The 13,805-nt window shown below is 41.5% G+C and overlaps 1 protein-coding gene across 1 annotated transcript in view; it reads right to left on the reverse strand.

Annotated features, from left to right (window-relative positions):
• The window catches only part of LOC147708561 (chitin synthase chs-2-like), a 709,679-nt gene that overhangs the window by 230,595 nt on the left and 465,279 nt on the right, over window positions 1-13,805 (reverse strand). The window contains exon 11 of the mRNA XM_086925750.1: window positions 9,349-9,633. Coding sequence (XP_086781876.1) covers window positions 9,349-9,633 — 285 coding nt within the window. The remainder of the gene's footprint in view (window positions 1-9,348; window positions 9,634-13,805) is intronic.

Genomic DNA, 13,805 nt, shown 5'->3' on the forward strand with positions numbered 1-13,805 from the left:
ATACATAAAAACATTTCTAGGCTGTGCAGATTTATGCAAGTAATGATCCCCATAGTGGGTGTAACAGAATAACTGTTCATAACTAGATGAACCTTGTAAATAATCATGATCTGTGAATCTAGCTGACATTACTAAATCAGACATCATGTCATTAATACTGTTAAAGTCCCAATCATCAGAGAATGTACTAGGTGTCACAAAGTCACTTAAGGAAACCTTTAGTTGATGAGGATACTTCAGGATTTCGACCGGACCATAGATCTCATAGTCTGTTTTCTCCCATACTACCCCACCAGGTATTGGAATTGCTGTGACATTTACTGTTGACAGTTCTCTTTTCTTCACGTGGGATGATCTGTGTGGTTTCAGGACTAGGTTGATGTTCTGACTTGCTGTGTCCATTGTAATATATTTTCCTTCAATGAATTTTCCCAAACACAGTACCATGATGAGCCAAAGTAGGAGGAAAAATACACCTAGACCGAACCAGAACTCTAGCCAAGGGGAAATGAGGTAGATTTCCTTCAGTTGTTGAAAGAGTTCCGTTGCTTTTTCTTTAAAAGACTTTTTTGTTTCTGGCATCACTTCGGGGTCATTTTCATCTTCAGAGAAGTTGTCGAAGTTGATGAAATAACCAGAGGCAGTTCTGTCAATTGATGGGATTGTTCTTTCAATCTGTCTCTCGGTAGCACTTTCTGATGCCACATTAGTGTAGACTGGTGTTGTTTCTTGACGAACTGTTTCAATCTGTGTTTCAAGAGGCACGAGTTCCATGGCATTATTGCATAGTCCTTCATTGTGCACTGCAGGCTGATCGAATGTGATTAGTCTTTCAGTTTGAACCTCTTGGATTGTTGCAAGTTTGGGTATTCTGTTGTTTCTTGGGAGTCCACTGGGCCTACTGTTGATTATAGGCCACATGCTTGTGGTTTTACCAGGTCGATGGACACGACTCTGTTCTCCTTTTTACCAGCAAGGGGCGGTAGCACAACTGATCTTGTTCCGGTGACTGCTAAGACAGGTACTGCTTTTCTGTAAGAAGGCCCAAATTCCTTCTTAACCGCGATCTTTTCTCTGACTAGATCCCCAATCTTTGGAATCCAGACAGGCCTTGCTGGGGCTGTTGCGGGTGGTGCCTCGTCAGTGGTATTTGGCTGTTGCTTTAACTTTATGTTGCTTAATGATTTTCTTGTTTCATTCAGTTCCTGTAAAACAGCCAAACGGTCTTTTACATCAAACTGCGTTGTTTCTTCTTGTACCACTGACATCTGACTATCGAGGTCCTGAACGTTCATTCTAATTCCGAACAATAGTTCGTATGGGCTGAAACCTTTTAGAGAATTTCTTGGCATGTTGTTAAGACTAGTCTGGACACTTATTAAATGTTTGACCCACCCAGCGCCTGAACCTAATACCTTCGCCGTTATAGATTGCTTTATGTCCCGGTTTTTTCTTTCTACCACACTATTCCCTTCGGGGTGCGACGGACAAGAATACCGCAACCCAATTCCCATGCTGGCCATGGCCTCCTTATAGGCTCGAGAGCTGAAAGCAGGACCCTGGTCAGAATGGAACGAGGTAATTGCGTATGTGCCGATAAAGACTCGCAAATCTTTTATAACCGTTCTAGCGTCAGCCGAGCGCTGGGGACCTCATTTTTTAAGTGCTTTTCGTCTTAACTATTAATAGGACGCAGGATGGGGGTGTAGGCAGCGTTACGCTCTTTCTGACTGGTAGCCGGTAGCAAGGTTCGCTACTGCGATCCCTATTACAGTTTTCACAGTTGTTTGCATATATTTGGTGTTCTACACTCATTCCCGGCCACCAGAATACTGATTGTAATTCAGTCAGTGATTCCTTGATCTCTCTGTGCCGTAGACCCAAACCCATGTGTGCGTCTGCTATTAAAAATATTCTCCTGTTCGTGTTTGGAATTACTCTATCCCCCACTCCAGGTATTCGAGCAAAAGGAACGGAGTTTGCATCGATTATGTATGCATCATTGAGTGGATAGTTTACGGGTAGTGCTGCACAGTCGCCTTTTACGGTCGTTTTTACTGCCAGCATGGTTTCCCCGTCTATGTACTTATCTGTACGCTTTTTTGTGGCTACGGAAGCCGGTTTAGTTACTTCCGCGGTGGCTGTATTAGCCAATGAATTCCCTACAACGTGAACGCCATCACGTTGAAGACTCTGTGCGTGAATCACGTGAGTCTTTTGTAGTTCTTTGTGTAAAAGAGCTACTTGTTCCCAGAGCAATTTATGCTTTATTGTGGCACCTGTGTCATCTTTGTAGTCGTTTTCGATCCAACTCTGCAGTTTATTGTTGTAAGAGTTGACGCAAAAATGAGAATTGCACACTATAAGTGTGGGGAATTCGCGTTCTGCATTTTCGAGCGCCATCTTTAAAGATCTGATTTCAGTTCTCTGAACCGAACAGTTTCTTACAGATTCAGTTTTTGTTACTTTCGGTCTGAATTTACCGCACAGCCAACGACCTTTAATGATCGCACATGCTGCATTGTAGGATTTACTCTCTACATTGAAATGCTGTACAAAGCTATCTGTATAGATTATACATGCGTATTGTGGGAGAGGCAGGATTTCGATTGGCAGAGGATATTCTTCTTCATATTCTAAATCATTCAGTTCTTTGTATTGCGGGGCGAAATAGTATTTCACGTCTTCCGCTCCTAGAGAATCTATGCACTGTATCCATTTCGGATCCAGTGACACTGTAGGCAGGTTTACTGGGCTGAATAGCGCTTCGAAGGCGGATTCCGCTGTAAGGATATTAATCCGTTTGCCGTGTGCTAGTTCTCGTTCATTTGCTAATGCGATTTGCACTGCGTTCACAGTTCTTTCTGTGCGACTGAATGCTTTTTCTGCTTGTGTGTACAAGTGAGATTTAATTGAAATTGGTACCTTTTCTCCCTCATTAGAGGTCAGGTACGTGAATCCGCATCTTCCTGGGATGACTCGGATTACAAGATCGATCGTGTTGTCACGTGTATCTAATTTTGTTTTTGCTAACATGTCTGTTTGCAGTGATCTCAAAATTTCTGTGTGTTTTTGAGTCCAATTGATTTGTTTTAAATCAGGTTTAATTAGTTCGTAGAGAGGTTTAACCCTCTCTGCGTAATTTAGGATGTAAGTTCTTCCGAAATTCAGAAAACCTAGTATGGATTGTAAATTCTTCAGCGTTTTTGGAGCTTGGAGTACAGCGCACTTCTCTAAGAAGTTGTCCGCTAGGCTTTTCCCTTCACTTGATAATTCGTACCCTAAAAACAGTACTGTCAGATGGGCAATTCGAGACTTTTTAAAGTTGAATTTGTAACCATCTGCTGCGAACCCAAGTATAATGGTGTTCACTCTTTTCAAGTGAGTATCCAAGTCGTCGTCTGTGAGATAAATATCATCTACGTAAGATAATGCTTCATCATCATAGATTTGTAGTAACTCTGTTACCCTAGCTGAGAATAGTCCTGGGCTGTTCTTGAACCCCTGTGGGAGTCGACAGAATTTTTTCTGTGACCCAAATGCAGAGAAAGCGGTCAAGTATCTGCTTTCTGGTGCAATGTTTTGACAAAAGAAACCATTAGAAATGTCTAATGTCGTTTTATATTTTTTCCTAACTATATTATTCATTAGGGCTGCACTATGCGAGTTTTGTACTGCAAAAGTTTTGCAACATGTATTAAGGTGTCTGTAGTCCAAAACTAGACGATATGAATTGTCTGGCTTGGAGACAGGAAACAAAGGATTGTTCATTTGAGAGGTGCATGTTTCAATCACCCCCTGGTACTCAAGTTGATCTAAGATCTCCCTGACCTGTTTTTTAGCTTCTTGCTTTATGGGATACTGCCGTTGGGCAGTTGGTTCACTTTTTAGTTGGATTTTGTGAGGCGGAGAATCCTCATCCCATCCTACATGATTTTTATACAATGCAGGTGCCTGGGCTACAGCCCATTTCCTTGCATATGTGTATTTTTTGTGAATCGGTATGTGATTCGAGAAGGCAGGCATAATCACTTCTTCGCCACGAGGGCACTCCCTGACAAACTCCGGGGGCCAATCTTTTTCAGCTAACAGAATATCATAGCCTTTTGAGAGCTTATCCCAAAATAGACCCTTAATTTTCCTAGTCTTATCACCCTCTATACGCAATGTTATTTCGTATATTTTATGGGGCTCGCTAAGCCTGGCGTCGGTAGTTTCAACCTGAATGTATTCATTCGTGTCCACTGTCTCCAGATGACTCATCAAGATCTTGCGCGCTATACTGATTTCTGCTGCACTGTCCAACATTGTCAATGCCCACTCCCCGTTTTTCAACTGTGTCCTCAGTATTCTCGGCATGGTTTATTACTCTAATACTGGCTACCTTCTTTTTAGGAAATTGAGATTTCTTATTTTGAGCAGGTTCCTTGTCTTTGGACTTGGTGTGCTCTCCTGGGTCTGACCGTCCTCTTCTTTCCGAATTCTGTGGAAAAGATCGAGAGGGACGTGTATCAATACTTTGATATCTATCAGGTTTTTTCAGATTATCCCTATTTCTAAGGTTATATCTTTTCTCAGAGTGCTCCCGTTGGGGAGACTGGCGTTCTCGAGTCGGAGTTCTTTCCCTCCGTCGAGGAGACCTTCCTCTGGACTGGAAAACTTTTTCCTTGGGAGTGGATTGTTTATTTCCATCCCAGCTCTTTTTAGGAGTGTTTAAATTATTTTTAATAAATAATTTTTCAGGATTTTCGAGCAGTTGGGGCTTAACTGGTTTCCCACCCAAGCTGTCTCTACCTAATTCTTCATAGCATTTTTCTATGATTTTTGCAAGCTCAACAGGATCTTTTATATCTGTTTCCTTCAACTTCTGGCGAATCGCCACAGATGCTGCTTCTCCCTTTACATTGGCTAATAATATAGCCGTGACCTGCTTGAAGTCTTTCAGTAATTTCATACCTAGATTTAAAGCGGGTTCTGGACCGAATTCATTTTGAATCTGCTTTAGCACGTCTGGTATTACCGCCATAGACGGAACACCGTGTGTTTTTGTGTAAATGGAAGCAAAGACTGTACCCCAAGTGTCGCAGTCCTCCACGTGTGGTGCGATTCCCATAGGAAGGCAGATGGTCAAGATTCTGTGTTTCTCAATAGGGGTAGTATCAGGAAATACTGCCTCTATTTGAGTGATTTTCTGGGCTAACCAGAAAGGAATTTGTTCCCGTTTTACGGGTGTTTTACCAAGACATGACTGTATGTTCTGTGGTGTAATTTTATTTGTGTTCCCCTGATGAGGGGTCAGCTGGTGTGAATTAACAGCTGGCTGGACTGTTGCAGTCCGTATTACATATTGGACTAATTGCCTATGTATTTTTATTAATGTGTTTAGCTGTACTAACAGCTCTTCTCTAGACATTTTTATAATGTCAGGATGTGGTGTGTAGCTGGCTAGAACCGGCCACGTGGCTCCTGGTCTACCTAGTGGACCGAGCCTGGTTATGTGATCATTGTGTTTTAGGGCGCCATTAAACCAGAGCAGGTGCTCTTGAAATTTAAGTGGAATTTCAACCTCCTCGAAAGGGGCGTACTCATCCGGAGGTTCCTCTATTTTGTAATAGTGAAACTCTTGTGTTATAGCGTTTACCGCTGGAAAGTTTATCCATGAATAGAATACCTCTGTCTGCCGATACTCGTGAGCCTCTATCACGAAAATTACTGTACCACCTTGAGGTGTCAGTCCGTGTTCTATAAGTTTTAAAGTTATAGATCTTCTTAACTGGACCGGGATGATAATAGCATCCGGGTCTGTGTCTAGGAGACTCGTGTCTTCCTCTATTAGTTGGGCTGCCAGTCTAACTGCTTCCCTTTCTTCTTCACTGTCTGTCATTTTAAAAATGCAGGCTTTGCAGAGTAGGTCTCCAAGGAGACAAAGATTAGATGCACAATATTTTGGAACACTGTATCCTTCAACGTTGAATAAACCAGAGCTTTACATAGGAATCTCTTCCTACTAAGGTCGGGCGGATTTTAACCTTTCACCCACTCCAGACGTCTATTGGAGTATTTACGGGAGAAAGGGGTGTGAAATATGCACGACTGAGTTACTCTATAAGTCTTGCGTTAGTTTATCGCCTTACCAAACGTTTGGGCGCCATGTAGTGTAGTTCCTAGTTTCCCACTAGGCCCTGCGCATTGGAATAACATAAACAGTAGTATCGACGTGGAACTGCTTATATTCCAGGCCTCCACTGACTATGCTAAACTTAATTGGGTTGTGTTACCAACTAGCTCAGAGGTCACTGGAAACTTTCTTCTCTGCATAGGAAGTGATCAGCTTCCTTGGCACAGACAAGAAGGGATTCAGTTTTCCAACAACCGTGCAACATGACAACTTTGCTCCTCAGATCAAGAGTCAATCTCTAGGGTCGTGTGAAACAATAGACATAGATTTCACTCAGTCAGTCTAGTGCAGTTTACTTTCACAGTATGTAGAGAATAGAGAGACGGGCGTGTATCAATAAAGGTTAACATTTATTGAACAGTCTTTCTTCTCGTACAAGAGAAAGGTATTGCCACAATTGCAATAACTGTTATTATAAAAAGTACGTACAGTAAGATAAGGATTGCGAAATAGAACTGTAAAAGCATTGATATGGTTTCTTAGCCATACAATGGTTTAAAAGTAATAAAACATATATACAGTCATATATACATTAGGCTAACATACTCAACTGGTGCTTCTAACTAAGCCTACCCCAGTGTGCCTGACCTAAGCCTAACACGTGAGAAGGGGAGTAAGTAAGTAGCTTAAGTTAAGTTGGTTTTGCCAAGGTTTGTTTCAAGAATTCTCGTCTAAGGGTTTAGTCAACACCATACCTCTGAATAGAATGATGGAGGATTGGTATCTCCTTCAGGGGTCTCTCTCGATATCCCAGTCACCCGCGAGGGTAAACCGGAAGCGCCGGGACTGGATTTCTCTGCACGAGAAAGGCAGCGACTTCTCTCAGCGCGTCTGGAGGAAGGAGGGGTGACAGCGTCCGCGGGCAGCTGGGCTGGATGTCTTCGCAGAGGACGGCTGCACGGCTCCTCAAGCGTACTGCACCATAGTTCGCGCTGTAGCGGCGATAATGGTAATCAGTAGCTTCACCACCACAGGATAGCAGGCTGCAGCGACAGGCAACGCTCAACAGCAGTTAGCTTCGCTCTCACAGCTCACAGCTTCGTATTGCTTAAGGCAACGTTGGTAATATTTATACCTGACAGGTGCCGGGTTTGACGCAAGTTTGCTGGACATAAGACGTCAATTAAAGATGTCACTAGGAAGTGGCAGCTATCAGTTGCTCATTAGAGTTCTATTACTAATCAAAACATAGCAAGCGGGGATTTCCAGGTTTGCTAAGTTTTTATCTTGTTGAAGAACTCGGAGTGTTATCTAGGAATATCAGATAGTGACTGCTGCTCTGTCATTGCACTAATTGGTCGCAAAGGAAGTAGCAGAGAGTCATGCTGGAATGTGGCTCTGTGGCTCTGCTCGTGTGAGGCCAGAGATGACTTTACAGAAAATCGCACTTGAACGGTTATGCCAATATAGGGAATAAATGGATTTATAGCCGAATAGGGGCATAAGGTCACAGTATCGATCAGGAACCTAGATAAGCACATGACAAATCAGGAAGCACTAAGGAAGCAGGTGCCAGCTAAAAAAATATTCTGTGACACATTAATCAGCCCCAAATTAATTCAGGTCACTTGAGGCAGGGAAGGTGTGCTTGCGTTGCCACAATAATGTACACTGACTGGACAACCAGAGGGTGCTGTGATGAAACAGAGGGTGGCATGGGTGGGCCAGAGGATGGCATGAGTAGTCAGAGAGTGGCAGTGGTGACAGAGAGTGGCAGTGATGAAGAAGAGTGTCCCAAACAGGCTGGACACGTAGAAACAACAAGTTCGCGAAACTTGCGACCCGACAGGTAAGTTCGCAATTTGCGAAAGTGTAAAAAACCCTCGCGAACTGGCAGAAACCCGCGCAAACACAAAAAAAAACAATCCGCAAATTCGCGAGAATTTGCGGATTTTGCGGATTGCGAGTTCGCAAATCCGCAAAATTTGCGAACGCGAGATTCGCAAAATTCGCCCATGCTTATATCCCTTGCATTTTACCAAAACACATTTACTAGTCTGCAAGACATAAGGTGACTGTACACATTGCACAACATTTTCTACTACATATTAATATAGAGTGCTTCTATCAGAATGATTTCTGTATGCACACAACTCACTGTGTGATTCTAGACAAACAGCACTATCCCTTGTATTTTACCAAAACACATTTCATAGTGTAGAAGGAGTACTGCATTTTAAAGTAGAAACTTGACTCGTTTTGCAAATACATAAAAAATGACTGTTTTCTAATTCTACCAAACTATGAGAACAGCACAGTTATCTGTCTGCAAACACATGAAATACACAAATGCTTATCTCAGAATGGTTTCTAAATGCACACACACTCACAATAAGATTCTAGAGAAAAAAAAGTATTCCCTGCACTTTAGCAAGAGAAACACATTAGTCTGATTAAAATCAAAATGCACCACATACATTCCGTCACAAATGAATAACTCACCTTTCAAATTGTTTTGTAGATTAAAAAGTATGTCAGACACACTAGATTTTCTTATACAGAATCTCTGTTCTGTACACCTCTCACCAAAACCAAAGAATGGCAAACGTTCCCTCTCATTTTCAACACATATACATCTAATCATCAAATCACATGCCTTCCCACATTAATTCAAAAGCAAACAATATTTCTATTGGTTACACATTTGAACCCTTTCCAATTGACATACATTTGAACCCTACCCCCAATCTGCCTTCTGCTTGTTACCATAGAAACAGTTCATGAAACACTTAACTGAGCACACAGGCACCAAACATTCTATGATGTCACCAAGCCTTCCAGCAGCCACAACATCTGAGCAACAGTGAAATCCCAGCCAGGGAAAAGAGATATAGATCAATTATAACAAAAGCAATGGCTAAAGAGGGTTTACCAAATGTCGTACTTTATATATGCTTCCTATGCCTTGTTCAAAAAGGTTAAATGAACTCCAACAAAGCACTGGCTGAAGTGGCTTGGTCCAAAGCCTCTCTCTTTGTAGTATTTATGAGTTATGTTGTTTTCATTTCAAATACTTTGACAGACATTTAAAGATATCATGCCAGGGCTAAAAAGAACGTTTGACCTATTGAATCACATATTAAGGACAAGGTACAGTTAGACTCAAGCCTCTTCTGGAGAATTAATTTTGTATGAAGAACAAAATAGAGATGGCTTTTAGCTGCACTTACCTGCAATCATCAAACAAACTGTGGCAGGGCTTAAGATGGAAGAAGCCATTGTCACTATCTGATATAATAGGAAAGGAGAAGAAATTGAAGGGTTTTTGTTTGCTGTTTCCTTTCCATTGTGTAGCAGGTCCCATGTGTTTGCCATGGTGGAAGGCCCCCATCGTCGCCGTTGGTTGTAAAACTCTTTGAACTCCTGTGGTGCTCTGGTGAAGGCATCAGAGGCTGCATTGTATTCCACCCTCCAGCCTTGCTGCAACAGCAAAGTACAGAGCCAGCGATCCTCACCTGAGAACATAGTTGAATGCATTCAATTAGTGTTTCTCTACTGGTGTACACAAGCGATATCCAACATGTACATCAGAGGCATGGCCACAAATAAACTTTGTCAGTTCAAATTAATATCAAATTGTTATTCAGAAACAAGGCGACAAGATATCAAAATAACTAATACAAACTGAGAATGTACAGTGTCCTTTTTTTATAGGTACCACTTTCACACATTTAAAATTGTGTTTTTAACTTGTGATCAGTGAACCCCCTGGGGGTACTGGAAGCCTATTTAAGTGGTCTGTGATTGTTTATAAAACTAAATATGAATATCTACACATTAACCCCTCCCCTGCTGGTGACGGAACCACTCCGTCATCAGCCGCGGTCGCGCTGTGCTGATGACGGAGCGGTTCCCTCACGGCCCGCTCGGCACGCCTGTGCGGCGCAGATTCCGCACCTGCGCTGAGCGTTCCATTGAGCGGGCGGGGCCGTGATGGAACCGCTCCATCATGAGCACAGCGCAACCGCGCTGGTGACGGAGCGGTTCCGTCACCAGCATGGACCCGCCGCACGGTCACCCCGCCCCCTTAGCACTGCGGCGGAATAGCCGCCGCAGTGAAGGGGTTAAAGGTACATGTAAGTAAAAAATACAATTGAAAATTCGAGGTTTTAAATCTGCGAATTTGAAAAAATATTTAATTGGAAAGTTATTATTCTTATCTTAATTTGTGGGTGCAGTGCAAGTACCACAAACAAAATCCTCAGGACAGAAACAGAAGGCCTCTATTGAAGCAACACTGGTATGCTTCCACAGAAAGAGAACTTGCATTAGGAGCAAAACAGATGGATTATTCTAGAGTCTAGTACATTGCATTGTCTTTTAGGAATAAAACTCAATTTTGAAATGCTCCAGGTTTCCCATTAAAATTTCGATGATCACGTATTTTTGATTGTGAATTTAATAAAATATTCCACAGTTTTTGTAGTTGTTTCATCTATTCCTGTTTCTGTAGTTTTGTGCATTATTTGGGGGATTAAATCATAGATTTTATTTAAGCGCTATCCTATTACATCAGAATTTTACTATTCCAGTAATGACTCCCTGGGGGTTTATGGAAGTTAAAACTGAAAGTTTAAAACATGATGGTTGAGGTGATTTCCTTTTCTAAACTGCTCATGCTGAAATTGAATGTTCATAGTCTGATAGTCTTCTCTTCTGTTGTCACTTTGCACTGTATCCTTGTTGGAGAAAGGAATGAGTTAAATAACTTGGGGCCAGATGTAGGTAAGTATATTTTACCGATTCATAAATACCGAATTTTACCGATTCGGTATTTATGAATCGGTAAAATAGAAGGGGGGAGAGGTAGGGAAAATCGGTAATTCAATTACCGATTCTGTAAGAATCGGTATTTACCGAATTGGTAAATACCGATTCGGTAATGCCCATTGATTCCTATGGGCATTGAAGCCCATAGGAATCAATGGGCATTACCGAATCGGTATTTACCGATTCGGTAAATACCGAATTTTGCAAGGGTGCAGGGGGTGTTACTTTGACACCCTCTAGCACCCCGATTTAAGGCTTGTGTGACATGTGGCACACAGACATGCCCTAAGGGCATGCCCGTCTGTCACATGCCATAGGTGTGCATGCACACATGTGCATGCACACCTGGAATCGGTATTTTACCACCCAATTGGATTGGGTGTTAAAATACAGATTCGGTAAGGCCTGTGGGACTCAAAAGAGTCCCACCTACATCTCAAAATTACCGATTCTGTAAAAATACTGATTCAGTATTTTACTGATTCAGTAAATTTACCGAATCGGTAAAATAGGCCACCTACATCTAGAATAGCCATTTACCGGGCGGTAACGGCCGAATCGGCCGTTACCGGTCGGTAAATGTCGACCTACATCTGGCCCTAGGGGCCATAAGTCTTATGCAGTTTACCTGTTGCAAATGGCCCGATTTGCAGAATTGGGCCATTTGCGACTGCTAAAATGCATTTTGGCATGTGTGAATTCCAATTTGCAATTTGTCATATGTTACCAAATAGCAATTTGGAATTGTGACTACATATTGATTCGGTAATAGGAAGTTTACCGGTTGCAAAAGGCCCGATTTGCAGAATTGGGCCATTTGCGACTGCTAAAATGCATTTTGGCATGTATGAATTCCAATTTGCAATTTGTAATATGTTACCGAATCGCAATTTGGAACTGTGAATACATACTGATTCGGTATTCGGAAGGGGCATGTTTAGGGCGTTCCTTCCTAATACCGAATGGTAGTGGTATGTAAGAATGTTTTGCAACTGAAATGCTGTCGCAAACATTTTTTCAGAGCAGTCAGTGGTCCCATGGAACACTGCCTGCTCTTAAAAAATGAAAAGAAAACTTTTAAATTTTCTTTATTAAACCCAGCCAGTTTTCCTTTAAGGAAAACAGGCAGCATATTTTTAAAAAAATGATTGCTTTATTTAAAAGGAATCACGGACATGGTGGTCTGCTTATCTAATTGCTATTGGCAGAGAATCGCAATTAGGTTATCGCTATTTCCAAATTTTGATACAATTGGATCTAGGGCCCATATTTTTATGAGGTTTTGAAATATGTGATGTATCTGCTGCTGGAAAATCCCTGCATTTATCCTAGAATTACAAATCCTAATTTCAAATCATTTCCTTTAGCTACAAGAGAAAAAATAGGATGAAAGTCAGAGTACGTAGCGTCATTCACCAAATCGATGGTCACTTAAGATGCCCTGTATGTGGAATGGTGCAAGCCTACTTAAATTTGTCAGACAAAACCAGTTGAATACTTCTACGAAAATTAACGATGATGAGAACAGCTTGTTATTACATACGTATGTTAAAGGAACCTCCAAATATACATTTTAAAAGAGAACATTAACTGGAAAGGAGAATGCAATGATGGTGGTTGTGGAGGTAAAATTGTGTGGTTCACTACGACGCCAGTAGTGCTAGCCACAGAGGAATGTACACCAGAGACTTCCAGTGATATTTACAGTAAACCAAGCAGGTATGCAGGAGGGACAATGCACTGAGTACCTATTCGCCAAACTCTTTTAGCATGGTAGTGGGTATTGGTGTTACTCTGCACATCTGCCATTTTCTTGAGCTCTACAAATGGTGTGTCAGGACATTCCAGTTTTCTGTTTCCACAATGCTTACCCAACTATCACAACGCAACCCAATTAACTAAGACGTCCTAACATACTGAGCACGTTCCAAATATGAGAACCACTTTTAATACACTGCCAGGTTCAAATATAAGAATGGAACAAAATCATCTCCGCTAAATACCTGGCTCAAGTTTTTCCATTGCAGTGCAAAATTTAAGTTCTGGGACGAAGTCAACTTCACCTTTTGAAGGTAACAATGGCACAATTGTATTGAAATAAATGCCAGTTTCAAAAGTGTCAATATAAAAAGATATCAACAATTTGCTAATGCACTTTCGTCTAATGATGGTCAATTAGTTACTAAGAAATATTGTTTTGCTCAAGGCAACATGCATTCTAACAAAGGTCAGCCCACAGAAACCTTATTCTCATTAATAAATTATGTTTGAAGGCCCATAGTTTGATACTAGTAAGGCCTAAAATAAGCGCAACCCGCAATCTGCTTCAAACAAGTGAGAACATGTATCTCATTCTCAACCCCAGTGAATGGTCTTATTTGTGATCACTGCATACAATAATAGCTTTAAATAATATCTTGGACCAATTTAAAGTTTGGCAATTCATGTTACTCTGTTTTATCATTGTAGGAAATGTTTGACAAATGGTACCATCAGCCATGATTGTTCACAGGCAAACTCCTGAAGATATTTCCCAATGTGTGGGAATTTAGGGGTTTTCCTCTCAATCACCTGCCATGATGGAAAAAGAAAAGAATGACACTGTCCACCTTAAGTAAAGTGGATGGTAAAATTCCGTTTCTCTGATGTTCCCTACAATGTTAGGCCACTAGAGGAGGTATACCTTTGATGGAGCCAACAGAGCTCCATTGACACAATACATAGGGTTCACCCAGTTCTTAATGAGGTAAGCTGATCAGACCCAATGTTTGGTGTGCAGGGTACACCATTGTATTAGAGATGTGGATAATTATCTGTAGTTTTCTTATGCAAAATGTGAATGCCTTTTAAATTCGAA

This window comes from Lissotriton vulgaris, chromosome 6 (assembly GCF_964263255.1).
Source record: "Lissotriton vulgaris chromosome 6, aLisVul1.2, whole genome shotgun sequence".
NCBI lineage: Eukaryota > Metazoa > Chordata > Amphibia > Caudata > Salamandridae > Lissotriton > Lissotriton vulgaris.